Raw genomic sequence first — 16,337 nt, forward strand, 5'->3', positions numbered from 1 at the left:
ACTGAAACACTTTAAGATACACAGCAATACACTACATACAGGAGTTAGAATCCTATTAGTATTTCTGTGTGGGCCTGTTGAGACGTGTAGCGACCCACTTAAAAGTTATTTGAGGGGTAAAAGCAGAAAACATGAACGGCTGAGCCCTGCAGACAACGCTGAAGTTAACCCAGATAGAATGCAGACTGCCTCTGACTGCTGCTCAAGTGTCTCAAGGACGGGATGCATAACGATATAACACCAGGATTCAGATTGTCTGCTTCAGCTTGAATCCCACTGTTTCATACTGAAGACCTAAATCTTTAAAAACACCTAACAAAAGATAATTACCTGTATTTTTTTTTTTATCAAACAAACCAGAGGAAATCGTGCATTTGTTGGGGACTATTTTAAGCAGTGGATTAATGCACCTTCCGTGCCTTAGTGACTATTTGTGGCAGCAGGGCGGTGTGTGTGGGATGGAGTCAAAATAAACTACAGAGTGTGTTCATGGTGATACAGGAACATGTCACCCAGTGACACAGTGACTGATGTGTTTTAATAGTTGTAGAACAACCGAGCTCTATGGCACAGAGGAAGAATATTATTGAGATATTTGGAGTTTTCAGATGATCTCTGAGCATCTCCATCACATTAACATCAAAGTTGAATTTTTAGTTTTACAGTTTGCAGCCTGAGAGAGAGAGAGAGGGAGAGCGAGAGAGAGGGAGTGAGAGAGAGTAAGCGAGAGAGGGAGAAAGAGAGAGACTTCAAACAACTTTTATTTAGACCACATTATAACATTTTCCATCATCATCTACTTCAATACAAACCAGTAAAGCTAAGAGCTATAAATACTCAGTCATCATATCTGCAGCTCCATCAAATCATGACTCACAATACAAAATACACACCCACAAACAAACAAACAAACAAACAAACACAAAAGCCACAATGAGTTTAAAGTTAAGGACCAGTGAACCATTTCCCCTTAATGTACATAAAACCTGTTTGACCCCCCACAGATACGCCTTAAAGGAAGCCAGACTACTGGTCAGGGTATAAAAAGTCTGCTCCGTCCGAGAGAGACAGAGACAGAGAGACAGAGAGAGAGGGACAGAGAGAGAGAGACAGAGACAGAGACAGAGAGAGAGGGACAGGGACAGAGGGACAGAGAGAGAGAGACCGCACGAGAAACGAGAAATGAGAAATGAGAGAAAGAGAGTTTGGCCAGAGCTGAAAAGCGGACACTAATTGAAGAGTTTGTGACTTCTATCTGGCAGGAGACCACACACACACACACACACACACACACACACACACACACACACACACACACACACACACACACACACACACACACACACACACACACACACACACACACACACACACACACACACACACACACACACACACACACACTCTCTCTCTCTCTCTCTCTCTTTCTTTCTTCCAACATGACAGATGGTCACTTTCAGAAGTTGTAAGAGTCAGCTCTGAGCCAATGCAGCACGCACAGGTAAAGTAAATGATTGCATAAATATTCACCCCCTTCAGGTCAGTATTTAGTAGATACACTGTGTGGATATGTCTCAATCAGGCTGGCACATCTGGACACTGCAATTTTTCTCCATTCTTCCTTGCAAAACAGCTCAAGCTCTGTCAGGTTGCTCGGGGATCGGGCGTGAACAGCTCTTTTCAAGTCCAGCCCCAAATTCTTAATTGGATTGAGATCTGGGTTTGACTTGGCCACTCCAGAACATTCACCTTGTTGTCTTTGAACCATTTCTGTGTAGCTTTTGCTGTATGCTTGGGGTCGTTGTCTTGCTGGAAAATAAATCTTCTCCCAAGTCGTAGTGCTCTTGCAGACTGAGTCAGATTATCCTCCAGGATTTGGCGATATTTTTCTGCATTCATGTTCCCCTCTACCTTTACAAGCCTTCCAGGGCCTGCTGCTGAGAAGCATCCCCAGAGCATGATGCTGCCACCACCATGCTTCACGGTGGAGATGGTGTGTTTGTGGTGATGTGCAGTGTTTGGTGTTCGCCAAACATAGCGTCTAGTCTGATGGCCAAAAAGCTAAATTTTTGTCTCATCAGACCAAAGAACCTTCTTCCAATTGACCTTGGAGTCTCCCACATGCCTTTGGGCGAATTCCAGGCAAGATTTCAGATGAGCTTTTTTCAACAGTGGCTTTCTCTTTGCCACTCTCCCATACCGCTTCGACTGGTGAAGAACCCAGGCTACAGTTGTTGTATGTACAGTCTCTCCCATCTGAGCCACTCAAGCTTTTAACTCCTTCAGAGTGGTCGTAGGTGTCTTGGTGGCCTCCCTCACCAGTCTTCTTCTTGCCCGGTCACTGAGGACGGCCAGCTCTAGGCAGATTTAAACAAGTGCCATACTCCTTCCATTTCTTAATGATGGATTTAACTGAACTCTGTGGGATGTCCAGTGAGTTGGAAATCTTTTTGTAGCCATCTCCTGACTTTTACTTTTCAATGATCTTTTCTCTGAGTTGCTTGGAGTATTCTTTTGTCTTCATGTTGCAATTGTAGCAGGAATACTGATGAACCAGAGACTGCACCTCCCAGACACAGGTGTTTTTATACTACAATCACTTGACACACATCAACTGCACTCAGGTGATCTCCATTTCGCTAATTGTGACACTGCTGGCATCAACTAGCTGGACCTCTGTTGAATTAGGTCACTTTAAAGGGGGTGAATATTTATGCAAACACCTATTTTACACTATATATTTTTAATTAATTGACATTAGTTTGTAAAAATCTGTTTTCACTTTGACATGAAAGAAGCAAAATTCAAAAAAGCCAAATTATATTGACCATGATTTCATGTATAAAAGCAACAAAAGGGGAAAACATCCAAGGGGGGGTGAATACTTTTTATAGGCATTGTACACCTGCCTCTCAGCTAGCTTGCCAAACCCCTCAGCTCCATTGTGTATGATCATTCTCTAAAATGTTAGAAGTACTAAAGTTAGATGCTGATATTTCTCTCGAAGAAAATATCATATGTACCGATATTACTGATGATAACAATAACTTTTGATGTGATATTATTATATCTGTATTCATTGGTTGAAGACACTGGAGTTAGGTACTTGTTCTCGCTCAACCCCCGGTGCACTACTGCATTTTGTAAACCTGACAACCTCATAACAGATGGCAGGGAGGTAGCGTAGAAGGACTAGGAACTCAACCCACAAGGAGGTCCTTGTGAATGGATAAATAGCACCAAACACAAATGGAGACTATGAGGATGGTGCCGAGGTCCAGAGAGCATTTGGTTTCTTTTTGCTCCCTACCCGAGCGAGCCATCAAAGAAATATATTTGAAGAAACTGAGACTGATTATTGAGCCTTCTTGGGACACGAGAATCAGATCAAAATGGACAGTTGTTTATTCTATCTGAGAGCAACAAATTCTCTGTCCACACTCCTGTGTGTGTACGGTGGGACGCTTGAACTTTTGACCTGCTTACAATGAATGACTCCTAGAAACCATACAAGTAAGTTCCACCTGCAATTCAGTGAGCTTGGAAACACACTAGGCTCCAGAATATAAGAATATATTTGTCTTTGTCTTTATACATGCTTTAATATCAGCCTCATTGCAGACTTGAGCAGTGGCCGTTGACTTCATTTTTCCCCTTTTCTTTTCATTTCATTGTTATTCGTTTTGAATACCTATAACCATTCATCAATTGTATTGAATAAAGCCAAGTAGATCATTGTGGTTATTGAAGGACAGCAGCTTCCTCTGCTTTTGGATGTCTTCCAACTTCCCATCCGAGGCTTCTTCAGAAAACATTCCGGTAAGGCTCCTCGCAATCTAATTATTCTCTGAAATGTTAGAAGTGTTCATCTTTGCTTCTCAGGAGAGGGACTAGCATTGGTGTTAGGTGGTGTTAGGATAGGAGCCTCTGGTCAATACTTAAGAAATGTGGTGAGGCAGACTCTCAATGCAGAGTTCCTCATTAATCAAATCAATCTTTAATTTGTTTTATTTATTTAAATGTACTGGTTTATTATTAAGAAGGATTCACATAAAATTCAAATGACTTTCTGGCGGGAAAAAAAAGTCAGTGGGACATTCCTTGTATCTTGTAAAAACAATAATAATGTTACTGACATAACTTATGAAGAGCTTCAGTTAATGTAGAGTAGAAGAAGAAGAATCTGACTGTGCTGCATTATGAAAGGTACAGTTACGTCAAACTATGATTGGTTACAGGTACTGTGTGTGTGTGTGTGTGTGTGTGTGTGTGTGTGTGTGTGTGTGTGTGTGTGTGTGTGTGTGTGTGTGTGTGTGTGTGTGTGTGTGAGAGAGGTGGCAGTAAGTGTTTAACTAATGAGTTGGTTTGAGCCAAAACACTACGAGAAGCTCCATTCCCATTAACCTGATGCTCATTCTCTGCCGAGTTCACCCAGCAGAGAAGAAGCTGATCCTTCATCAACATTACACCACAGTTATGATATGAGAGCAGACGGGACTGTGTTTCAACAGTCTACAGAGCTGCATGAATGAATTTGTATTTATTAATCATTTCAGTCACTCTTCTATACCTTTATGTCTTAAATGAAACGCATTGTCATTCATTAGGTTGCACTGATTTTATTTTAGTCTGATTGTTGTCTCTGCTTATTGTTAAGTTATATAATGATTGTTTATTTAATTTTTCTATAATTTCGTGTAAATCCAACTTTCAGTTGAGCCATTTGGATCTGAAGCACAGTGCTGGATGGACTGTCTGACATCACGTTCCCCAGAGCAGAAATATTTTCATTATAATCAATATCAGGTTTGTCACTATGAAAATATTATCCTCTGGATTAAAAGAAAACTTCAAATAAGCCCAATTTCAATCACATTAAATAAAGGCTGGATCCTGCGGGTTGTGTTTGGACTGATGGAGGAGTTTCTTATTCTTCTGAGAGTGTTTATGTGCGGGAAGCTTTAGTTCGAACTCCTGATTGTATCGCAGCTTGAAGAACAGAAAGTGAAGCTTCTGCAGAGCTTCAGGAAGCTCTTTCTGTTTCCTCTGCGTGATTATCGGCGGCGTTAATGCATCCTAAGAGCAGATATTTTCACATAAACAAGTGTGTGTACTGACCTTTGGCCTGCTCCAGGTCAGAATTTGGCCCCTGTTCTGATTGGTTTGGAGGTCTGTAGGGCGGGGGTTGTCTCAAAGGGGGTGGGGCTGCACCTGGAGTCTGCAGAGGAGAAAACAAATAAACTGCCATCACTTGGTCTGTGTACCAACTGTTTGATGGAGAATATTCACTGTGAGAGTTATGAGTCCGGTGTGCTGAGGCTGTGCTGCCCTCTGCTGGACTGAATTGGAAAGTCTGATGTTATTAAAAAAGAATAGACTCCAAGAAACAACTTTTAAGACTGTTTTTTTGTTTGTTTGTTTGTTTGTTTGTGAATCATTTAAAGATGAAGACTGACAGGACCAGAGGAGATTTTTGTGACATCCATGTGTTTATCCAGGGAGTTCGTGGAGTTTATTTCACTGTGAAAGTTGGAAGTGTACTCCAAAAACCAAAAACACACCACTGTTGCATGAAGCCGAACGTGAGGAATAGTTCCTGTTCTTACCGGAGACTCCGTCCTCTTTGCTTTGTGTTTATTGTAGCTGGGAGCGGTTAGAGACACAGGCTGAAACAAACACACACACATTGTGAGACTTGAGTGCGTACCACATTATGTGTTTGTAATCTATGTGTGTGTGCTCAGTGTGTGTGTGTGTGTGTCTGTTAAACCCCCACTGGATTTCTGTCTGTAGGGGGAGGTGGGATGATTTTAACATCACCTACACTGGTCAGTGATTTTTACAGTTGTGGTTTTCAGCAGTGACTTATTGTTTGTCTCTCAAAACTCGTGTGGAGCGACATCCTTGTACTTTATTGTGAAAATGAAGGAAGTAAAAAAAAAAGTACGTTTTAGATAGATGATAACATGCCAACACCAATATTTAGGCATAGTTGCGAACAACTATGGAAGTCTTTTTTTGTATACTTTTATGGAAATCCCCCAAAAAGTACACTTAATTAGCTTCTAACTGCTCTTGTTTGCAGTGAGCCAAGGACAACTATCACCAGATTACTTTGGTACTGTAAAAAACGTAATGTTATTTTTATGTGTTTTCCAAGTGGATTGATGGACGTTGTGTTCTGGATGGACATCAGATTTCACTGTTATGACAGTATGTTTTTTGACTCAAATTCCCCTCATGCAACTCTTTTGTCTCTCTCTTATGTCTTTTTGCTGCTTAACGTCCATGTTCATTACAGACCATAATATTTGGTAATGTCACCGTGGTTTAAATGTCCTGAACGATGAGTTCAATTACAGGCGAGTGTGGAAAAGATTATACCCTCCGCCTCCTCCTGTAATACTCATCCTGTCTGACAGGGGTGTGTGTGTGTTTGTGTGTTATGTGTGTGTGCGTGTTAGTACCCGTGGAGTAGCTGACAGGCTCTGGACGATGAAGACGACGGGGCTCGGGGCTGATTTGATGGCGTTTACCGCGTCCTCGTGACTGGCCACTCGTAGATCAACGCCTGACACCTGCACACATGGGGGAAATAAAGTGTTTGGGTTCATATCTCAACTTTGTCTGACATCTATCTCGGTGTGTTAAACTGTAGACCTAGGTATTAGACCCAGGTATTAGACCCAGGCATTAGACCCAGGCATTAGACCCAGGTATTAGACCCAGGTATTAGACCCCAGTCCTACCTCCAGGATCTTGTCTCCGGTCTTCAGGCACTGTGTTTTGGCAGCAGGGCTGTTCCGTAAAACTTGTTTGATGAAGATTCCCTTCAGTTCCTCGCCGTTCCTCAAACGCTTGATGACATGATGACCTCCCACGATGCTCAGACCCAAAGACTGGCCCTCCTCAGGCCACACATCGACCCTGCAGGGGGCAGAAGGACTCTTTATAACAGGGGTTACATGGTTAAAAGGTTTTTAATTGTCATTGTAAGACAGGGTTGCACAAGATTGTAGTCTCAATTTGCTACATAGGAAAGAAAACAAAGCTATGTTATATGTGGAGGATGAAATAAGGAGTCTCATGACCAGAGGAAAGAAGCTGCTCTGAGGTCTGATGGTTCAGCAGCTGATACTTCTGTGTCTCTTTCTAGACAGCAGCAGTGTGAACAGGTTGTGTCTGTGTGGGTTTTGTCTTTCAATATCCTCTCTGCAGGCTCCTCTTCTCATCAGTTTCACTGATGCTCAGTAGATGGGTACCAATGATGTTCTGGGCTGTGCATACCCCACGCCGGTTTGTAATGTTTACACTCAGGATGCTTTTTATTGCTCCTCTGTTAATGTTAACAATAACTTGGGAATTTTGTCTTTTCAAGTTTCCTTAGGAAATACAGTCCTTTATGAGCTTTCTTCACAAGGATGGAGATGTGTGAGGACCAGGACAGGTTGTTTGTGATGCTCCTTCCCAGGAACTTAAAGCTCTGCACTTGCTCCACATCGGCTCCATTGATGTAGACAGGGGTGTTTGTCTTTGCCTCTTTTTTTTCTAAAATCAACAATCAGCTCCTTGGTTTTTCTCACGTTGAGCAGTAGACTGTTTCTCTGAACTCCACTCTGAAGGTTGTTGATTTCCTCTCTTTATGAAGTTTCATTTGATTTAATCCGGCCGAAAACTTCACAACAGCGTTGTGGTAGCAGTCGTTGGTGTACATCGTGAACAGGAGGGGGCTGAAATACCCCCAAAAATGAACTTAACTGTAATTACCCTGAAAACCCTCCAGTATAACACCAAACGTGGAACAGACAAACATTAACAATCCTTCATATTTCTGCCGTCACAACCACTGACACACCTGTCACCTGTCGGCCTGAATACCGAGTCGTATTTTTGATGTCCAGGTTGAATGCTTATAATGCTTCCGTTCAAGTGTTGGGATGGTAGTCAAAAAGGCCTTTCAGAAATACTTTACCAGAGTTAGTATTGGAATTTAATTTATTTTTACTTAGTATCTGGATGGTTGTTATTCAGCGTCTAATGTTTAAGTTCTCCAATCATCAAAGAAAAAAACAGACTGAAGCCCACTGAACAGGATTTACCACACATACATACCAGTATACACCAGTATACTGTGACAAATTAACCAGAAGAGGGCGACACAGGACTGTGAAACAACCATGGACAGAGGAGGTGATGGAGGGAGTAAGAGAAGACGACAAGAGGAGAAAGGTGGAGGAGGTGATGCGGGAAAGGTTAAGAGAAAGAGACAAGAGGAGATGAAGAGGAAGGGACGAAAGGAAGAGGAAAAAGGAGGTGGATGTGGAGGTGTAATGGATACTTTATGTAGGTGTCTGACAGAGCCAGTTATGGTCTTTCTTAAGTGTCTGGATAAAAAAATGATGTGTTCATGACAGCATAGAACTTCAGCACCAATACGCCGTATTTGGTTCTGGTAGCAATAGTTACATGTCAAAAGCAAACTCTAAATGGAGCATCATTTACTAAATTAACATGCTGTATTGAAGAAGACTTGAAACTAGAGATTGAGAGCATAAACTCTTTACAATGTTTACTGAGGGAATAAATCAAGAGAGAAGTAGAGTCATTTTCTCATAGACTTCTATACAACCAGAGGAGTCGCCCCCTGCTGTTCAGTAGAGAGAATGCAAGTTTTAAGACACTTTCATCAGGTGGCAGAACCGTAGTTTGCCACCTGGTCCCAACCCGAGACCAATGATATGAAAAAAACTGTTATGTATAGAGCCGTATGTCAGTCTGCCATGTGTTAAATTTTAAGACTCTAAAACAAAAGAGAGAGAAGAAGCTAAAGAGGTTCTTGAAGAGAGGCCTGGAAAATAAACTCGTAAAAAAGGCTTCCTTTGATTTTTTTGCAAAATGGATGTTTAAACTGAGATTAATGCCGTTTGTCTGATAATCGCTTGAAATTGTTTGCATAGTTTTGATGTTTTGAATATGGAGAGTTTTGATGTAATTGTATGCTTTACTGTATGAAGTTATAAAAGAAAACATTGTTAACTCTTTTTTTAATTTTCTTACATAGATCCCAGGAAAAGTTAGACAATAAACAATACAGATCTGTTTGTATGCCTCTAAACGGCTGCAAATAGATCGTGTGAACAAGAAAATGATATTAAAGGATTTTTTGTTGCGTCGTTAAAGCTGTTATAAAATGGTAATTTTACAAAAAACAAAAACCTTGGTTTGGTGTGTTGGTGTGTTACCTGCGGGGGGGTCCCCAGTGACTGAAGGCAGGCGTCTCCTCTCCCTCACCCTCCTCTCTTTCAGGAAGATCACTGTAAACACACACACAGAGTTAGCTACAGGGTTTCTGCAGCGCTGGTTCTAACTAGAGGCTTAAGGTGAAGCAGGTCTCCTACCCGTGTCCTCCTCTGATTGGTAGAAAGGCATCTCCCTGGCTCCGCCTCTTCCTTCTCTCAGTGTCAATTGTCCTGACGGACCTCCACAGGGAGAAAACAGCAAAAAAGATTTTTTCGTAATTATATGGCAAAAATAAATACGGAAAACCATACATATTTAACATGATAATTACATGTCCATTGTGATAAAATCATATCTCGAGATATCTTGATCCACAATTACGGCTCCTAAATTGATTTTAGAAATTTCTCCCACTTTACATAACGACTTAGTTCAATGTGATTAATGGAATGTGTATAAATGGAAATTACTATTTTTTTCTTTTCAATTTAACCTGAAACTGTCATGATCATTTATGCACTTATGTTCAAAACAGGCTTTACCATATGTTACTTTATACAGACAATTTATTGATCTGGCAACAAACAAAACAGCATATATTGTGACAGAAGAATTTGGCCTCATCGCTTCAGCCCTACTTAAAACGAAAGATAATATATAAAGACTTTGTGTCTGTTAGTAATATGCCCTTTATCTGTATTGAAAATTTTTAATTTCAATTAAAAAAATGGTTCAGTGATGTTTAAATTTGATTATCAGGGAAAAATATGATTGATTAGAACAAACTAGATGCTCAGTTTGACGCACAGTATACAGTACCAGTACCAGTATACACCAGTTTACCATGACATATGTGACCACAAGAAGGTGACAGAAACAACAACAGAGGAGGAGACCGAAAAGGAGGTGGAGGAGTAAGAGAAGAAGACAAAGGAGATAATATAGAGGAGAAGTAGACTAAAAAGGTGATGGAGGGAAAGCAAGGGGACGAGACAGAGCAGGACAAAGAGGAGGTGCTGGTGCAGTAGATACTGACTCTGTGTCGGTGTCTGTCAGCGTGAGTTCAGAGTCGGCTTCACTGTCTCTGGAGTCTGAAATACCTGCAGGAAAAAAACACAAACACACAAACACAAACACAAACACACACACACTTAGTCAAGTCATATCTGCAGGATGTTAAACACACAAACACACCCTCTCTCCCTCTGCAGCCATGTTTTCATCGATTTTATTGCAAATTGCAGTCAAATTTACAGAAAAATAAAACATACGAAAGCTTGTTTCATTCCTCTACTGTTGTTTGAGTACGAGTTCATGTGTTGATGGAGATTAAGAGCTGGTGGAGCTAATTCTCCAGTGCGTTCCATTAAACCACTGCAGAAGAGGAGGACTCAACGGGATGAGGACACTAAAAGAGCTTCAGTCAAAGCTCAAACAATGGAGAGCCATATGGAGGACAAGATGTCTGACTGTTTCATGTATCAATGGGAGGAAGGTTACAGTCTCCTCATCCTCTCTGCACAGATCGGATCTGTCCACTCTTCACTTCAATGCATGAACGCCATCATTTATTCACCTAGTTTGTTACTACTTTTATCCACACCACAACTTCCACACCTTAGACAAGCGTAAGAAATGTTTTCGTCTATTTTTCATTGAAATTGTGCATAAAAAACAGCTTGATGGAAAGACATCTTATGTCTCTGCTTTCTTTTATTTTGAAAGTTTAACATGCTTGCAGCACTGTGTGGCTTTGCGGCATTAGATGCCTCATATGCATCAAACGGATGCATTCCAGTGATGTTTGAACTATTTATCTAATGTTTCAGGCTGATGGGAGGCCAAAGATGAAAATGATGACATCTATAATGCTTTGATGTCGTGTAGTCTCAACACAACACGCTGTCTTTTTCTCTGATCAAAACCTAATTATTCTGCGGTCACAAAAAAAACCCAGTTTGAATGGACTTTTGATCTTCAAATATTTGTAGTGATAAAATTTTAAAAAAATATATATTTTTGTTTGGATCATCCATCCATCTTCCTCCGCTTATCCGGGGCCGGGTCGCGGGGGCAGCAAGCTCAGGAGGGTCCTCCAGACGTCCTTCTCCCCAGCAACACTTTCCAGCTCCTCCTGGGGAACCCCGAGGCGTTCCCAGGCCAGACGAGATATATAATCTCTCCAGCGTGTTCTGGGTCTACCCCGGGGCCTCTACCAGTTGGACGTGCCTGGAAAACCTCTAAAGGGAGGCGTCCAGGAGGCATCCTGATCAGATGCCCGAACCACCTCAGCTGGCCCCTTTCGATGCGAAAGAGCAGCGGCTCTACTCCGAGCTCCCTCCGGATGTCTGAGCTCCTCACCCTATCTCTAAGGCTGAGCCCAGCCACCCTACAAAGGAAGCTCATTTCGGCCGCTTGTATTCGTGATCTCATTCTTTCGGTCACTACCCAAAGCTCATGACCATAGGTGAGGGTTGGAACGTAGATGGACTGGTAAATCGAGAGCTTTGCCTTACGGCTCAGCTCCTTCTTCACAACGGTCCGGTACAGCGCCCGCATCACTGCTGACGCTGCACCGAACCGCCTGTCCATCTCCCGCTCCATTTTACCCTCACTCGTGAGATACTTGAACTCCCTCGCTTGGGGCAGTGACTCACTCCCAACCCAGAGGGTGCAATCCACCGTTTTCCGGAAGAGAACCATGGCCTCAGACTTGGAGGTACTGACTCTCATCCCGACCGCTTCACACTCGGCTGCGAACCGCCCAAATGCGTGCTGAAGGTCACGTTCTGAAGAAGCCAAAAGAACCACATCATCTGCAAAAAGCAGGGGTGCAATTCTGAGGTCCCCAAACCCGAAACTCTCCTCCCCCCGGCTGCGCCTTGAAATCCTGTCCATGAAAATCACAAACAGGATTGGTGACAAGGGGCAGCCCTGGCGGAGGCCATGATCTTCATCATCTTGACTCTGTTTCCCTTTTGTATTGTTCTGTATTAGGTAAGATATGTGTTTTTAAAGATGACCCAATTAACGGTTTTACTGTAGTTTTACTGGTATATTTTGTTTTTATACATCCCAAACTCTTGTTTTTGGTTCGGATATTTAAACTGTTGTCAGTATATTTGCATGTATGTTGTTTATGTGTGTATTTTAAAATCAAATGTAGTCATACACATGAATGTTGCAAAGAATATCACATTTACGCAGATGCTCTCTGGCCTTCTTTATCAAACGCATATTCATGTATGATATAAAAAAAATAAAAAAATAAAATTGTGTTTCTCACCAACAATGAGGTTTCCTATAGACAAAATGCTTTCATGGTCTGATCTCTGCAGGTCTTCCTCCTCCTCTTCTCTCTCGCTGAACTCCTCCTGCTTCTCTTTGCTCCAAGTCTGAAAGAATTGTCAAACAATACATCATTTAAAAAATATGTCACATTAAATTGCAGTATCAGAAAATTGAAATATTAAGGAAGGATCAATATATCACTGAGAAACTGCTGCCGTTCCACCAAATATGTGATGTGTAAATATTTCTCAAATTAAGGCGAAATGACAGAGTACAACCACAGAGTCATGTAATACTCGCCACTCTCTCAGGTTGACACTATTTTCCCTCACTAACTAATTCATGTCACCCCATCTTTGACCTTTTTTGATTGACATTAATGTACCTTCACTGAAGCTTAACATTTCCTGCAAATCTTTCAAAATAAAAGCCATGCAGGAATGTTTGAGTTCCTGTGAAAGTTTGTGAATTGTTTTTGGAAAAGAAAGAGACCTGTGTTCAAGAAAACATATACCGGTTTACAATATTGAAGCAGACAACAGAAAAAACAAATACAATTCAAAACACACAACTCACAAACAGAACAACTGCAAGACTGTAATGTTTTGAGACCGTCAGATGGAAAGAGATGTAGCGTTTTGGTGGCTGGTTCGATTCCATTCAGTGATCTTTGTTTTGCTTGTCATTCACATTTCTATATCCCCTGTATTTTCTATCTGCTGCCCATGTTTTTCTTATCCACAGAAGTTTATTTCAAAATAAAAGATCTTGATGTCATTGAGACAACTTGTTTATACCCACTTTCCCGGTTTTAAATTTGAAACATTTGCAGGAAACATAAAGTTTCAGGCTTCAAAGACAAAATGGAGGAATTATAAAATGAAGTTTCGTTTCAAACACTACCTGGCTCGCTCAGCGGGGAATACATATTTACAGCGTATCATCGCTCCGCACCCTCACCTCCTCTGCTCTGCTGGACCGGCTGGAGGTGAGCTTCCACTCCTCCCAAGATGGGGGGGGTCTGCTGGGGAGGGAGCTCACGCTCTCCTCCACTTTCTGCAGAAACTTCAACTCCTCCTCCTCCAGATCCTCGTCCACGGCCATCTCCCTGCCCTCCTCCGCGGGCAGGAGGTCAGCGGTCCGAGACAAGGAGGAGTAGCGAGGCAGACCTCCGTCCAAGATGAGCTCCGGCTCCTCCTCTTCCTCTTCTTCCTCTTCCTCCTCCTGACGAAGGCTTTCTGGCAGGATGGAGCCGTCGCCGAAACCCTTGGAAACATAAACAAACAGTAGGACAACAATCAACAGGGAGAAGGTCAAAGATCACAGCAGAAGGATAGTGGCCGAAAAAAACCTTCCTGAGTCTGAGTAAGAGGTCACCTGGAGGACAAAAATGCTCTTCAAAAACCCAATGTAAAAACACTTGAATAATAAGCCAATGAATAATGACATCTGTCAACTCTCACCAGTTAGGTGTTCTTCTTATTATCCTAATACTTTAAATCAACTCTAGAAAACATGAAGAACGCCTCTTTGAGACTGCGCCAGAGGAGATTTGAGAGCTTAATCGGGTAAAATCCATAAACAAAAACCACACCGTTTCTCCATTCTCCAACAGCTCTATCGATCCACTAAAGCTTTTTTATACATATACACATATATACACACACATATATATATATATATATATATATACACACATATATACACACACACATACATATATACACACACATATATACATACACACATACACATATATATATATATATATATATATATATATATATACATATATATATATATATATACATATATATATATATATATATATATATATATATATATATATATATATATATATATATATATTTAGAACAACCTGGGTGTCAGGTAAATGAAAGGACTCTGTAAATGAGTCAGACTGTAGGACCCAGAAGCTCAGAGCTGTCTCCTTAGTGATGGAGCTAAACTGAAAAAAACGCAGCCTGACACTAAATCTAAAACTTGACTTACTTTGAACATTAGCCTTCATCGTTGAACACATAAAGGTTTTCTCCAACTCCCCAAAGAGCCTTCCTCAGCAGATACTGAGGGGATATCCTGTTCTTAACATTACGATGCAGACATTAGCCCGCGCGCCGGGAAATATTAATGACAACACTTAGGCTAATTTCCATCGACGAGACCCCATCGTCAAGGACTCGGTTCCTCTTCTTTTAATTTGGGCCTGGGAAGCCGGCCCATCAGGGCCGTATAATGGAGGTGAGGAGCAGACGGCGGCAGCGGCAGAGAGCTCATAACGCTAACAGGATGTTCTGCAGACTGATGTGTATTGGCCGTGACTGCCTGGCCTCATATTCATAAGATTAAAAGATGTTGTCATTTAATATCTCTGCCATTAGGCGATGAGGACAGTAGAGATGACGAGTCGGTCGCTTCAGACTCTGCAGCATTTCAGTGAGGCGGTGTGCTGCTGGATGTCAGGATCTGGACTTGTTTTACCGCAGTGGCATCTAGGGTCCAATCAATGGTAATTGTTGATTAGATATTGTGCCTGGGTGTGTTTTAGACTCAATCTACACCTGGTATTAAAAAGATCTGGATCTGGAAAAACTTCCATTTAGGCCACATCCTGAGGTATAAATGGCATCTGTCCATAACATGTCAGTGAAATTCTCTTAATATAATGTGGCGTCCTTTTTTTGCAAAATTTGAAAAAGTTCCCTTCAATGCGTTCCTGAGATATTGCATTAACAAGACTGGGACAGACGTGAGGTTACAGTGACCTTTGACCACCAAAATCTAATCAGTTCAATCTTGAGTCCTGGTGGATGTTTGCGCCTAATTTGAAGAACAAAAATCCTCCATCCTCCGCTGCTGTCCCCTGTCGCCGAAGCGTAAACACTTATTCCTCGTTAATTTTCCTGAGCTAATGTCCTCGTTTATTTAGCTGTTAAAAGATGACATGAACTTCGCTGAAATCAGCTAAACTGTCCAAAGTGGGTAATAATCAATGAAAGGAACAATAAAAAGACTGGAAGTGAACATAACGGTGTAGTCGGCAGCAGACGGATCTTTTACAACAACCAGAGTAAAAGTTGATGGTTGGTGTAACTGTGTTGTCCGACAGCTCTCTGCTGTTTGCTGCCTGTAAAGCTGGTTGTTTTCTCTCCTGTATTCGTGTTTGACTAGGTTTGAGCTGTGACTCGCTGCAGCTCCTTATCCGCACAAAGATGATCAGAATAATGTGATCGCAGCCTTTAACTACAGCAGCAGCAGTCTTCTACATATGACCTCTGAAAGTTAACGAGGTGTGGATGTGTAACGGGGGTCTCTCTCTGGTCAGCGGGCTGGCGTGACCGAAAACGAGCTGGCGGTGAAGTGACAGCGCCGACCCGGCTGTCTTTATGGAAACCCATCAGAGACCTGTGGGCTGTGAAAAACCCTCTTCAGTCAAATGGGCTGCATATAAAACAGGGAAATAAAACGGCTGCACAGAGGACGGCGACAGTAGATACTGCAGGAGGACAGAAAGTAACATAGCAGATTAAAGTAAAGTGCACAGTGGAACAGATCAAAGTGGAGTAGAGTACACAACAGACTACAGTACAGCAGAGTACAGTAGGAAAAATGACAGTACAGTGGAACACAGAAGAGTACAGTAGAACACATCCCACTCGAGTAGAGCACACAACAGAGTACAGTAGAGTACACAGCAGAGTAAATAAGAACACAGCAGAGTACAGTACAACACAGCAGAGTGCAGTAGAGTACACAAAAGAGTACAGTACAGCGGAGCACAGTAG

At 41.9% G+C, this 16,337-nt stretch overlaps 1 protein-coding gene across 1 annotated transcript in view; it reads right to left on the minus strand.

Moving 5' to 3' along the window:
• patj (PATJ crumbs cell polarity complex component) overlaps positions 1-16,337 on the minus strand; it is a 109,415-nt gene that overhangs the window by 53,388 nt on the left and 39,690 nt on the right. Inside the window, 9 exon segments of the mRNA XM_054596706.1 lie at positions 5,119-5,218; positions 5,607-5,666; positions 6,468-6,578; positions 6,750-6,927; positions 9,243-9,314; positions 9,399-9,479; positions 10,277-10,340; positions 12,527-12,635; positions 13,492-13,797. Of these exon segments, the coding sequence (XP_054452681.1) occupies positions 5,119-5,218; positions 5,607-5,666; positions 6,468-6,578; positions 6,750-6,927; positions 9,243-9,314; positions 9,399-9,479; positions 10,277-10,340; positions 12,527-12,635; positions 13,492-13,797 (1,081 nt within the window).

This window comes from Anoplopoma fimbria, chromosome 3 (genome assembly GCF_027596085.1).
Source record: "Anoplopoma fimbria isolate UVic2021 breed Golden Eagle Sablefish chromosome 3, Afim_UVic_2022, whole genome shotgun sequence".
NCBI classification, from domain to species: domain Eukaryota; kingdom Metazoa; phylum Chordata; class Actinopteri; order Perciformes; family Anoplopomatidae; genus Anoplopoma; species Anoplopoma fimbria.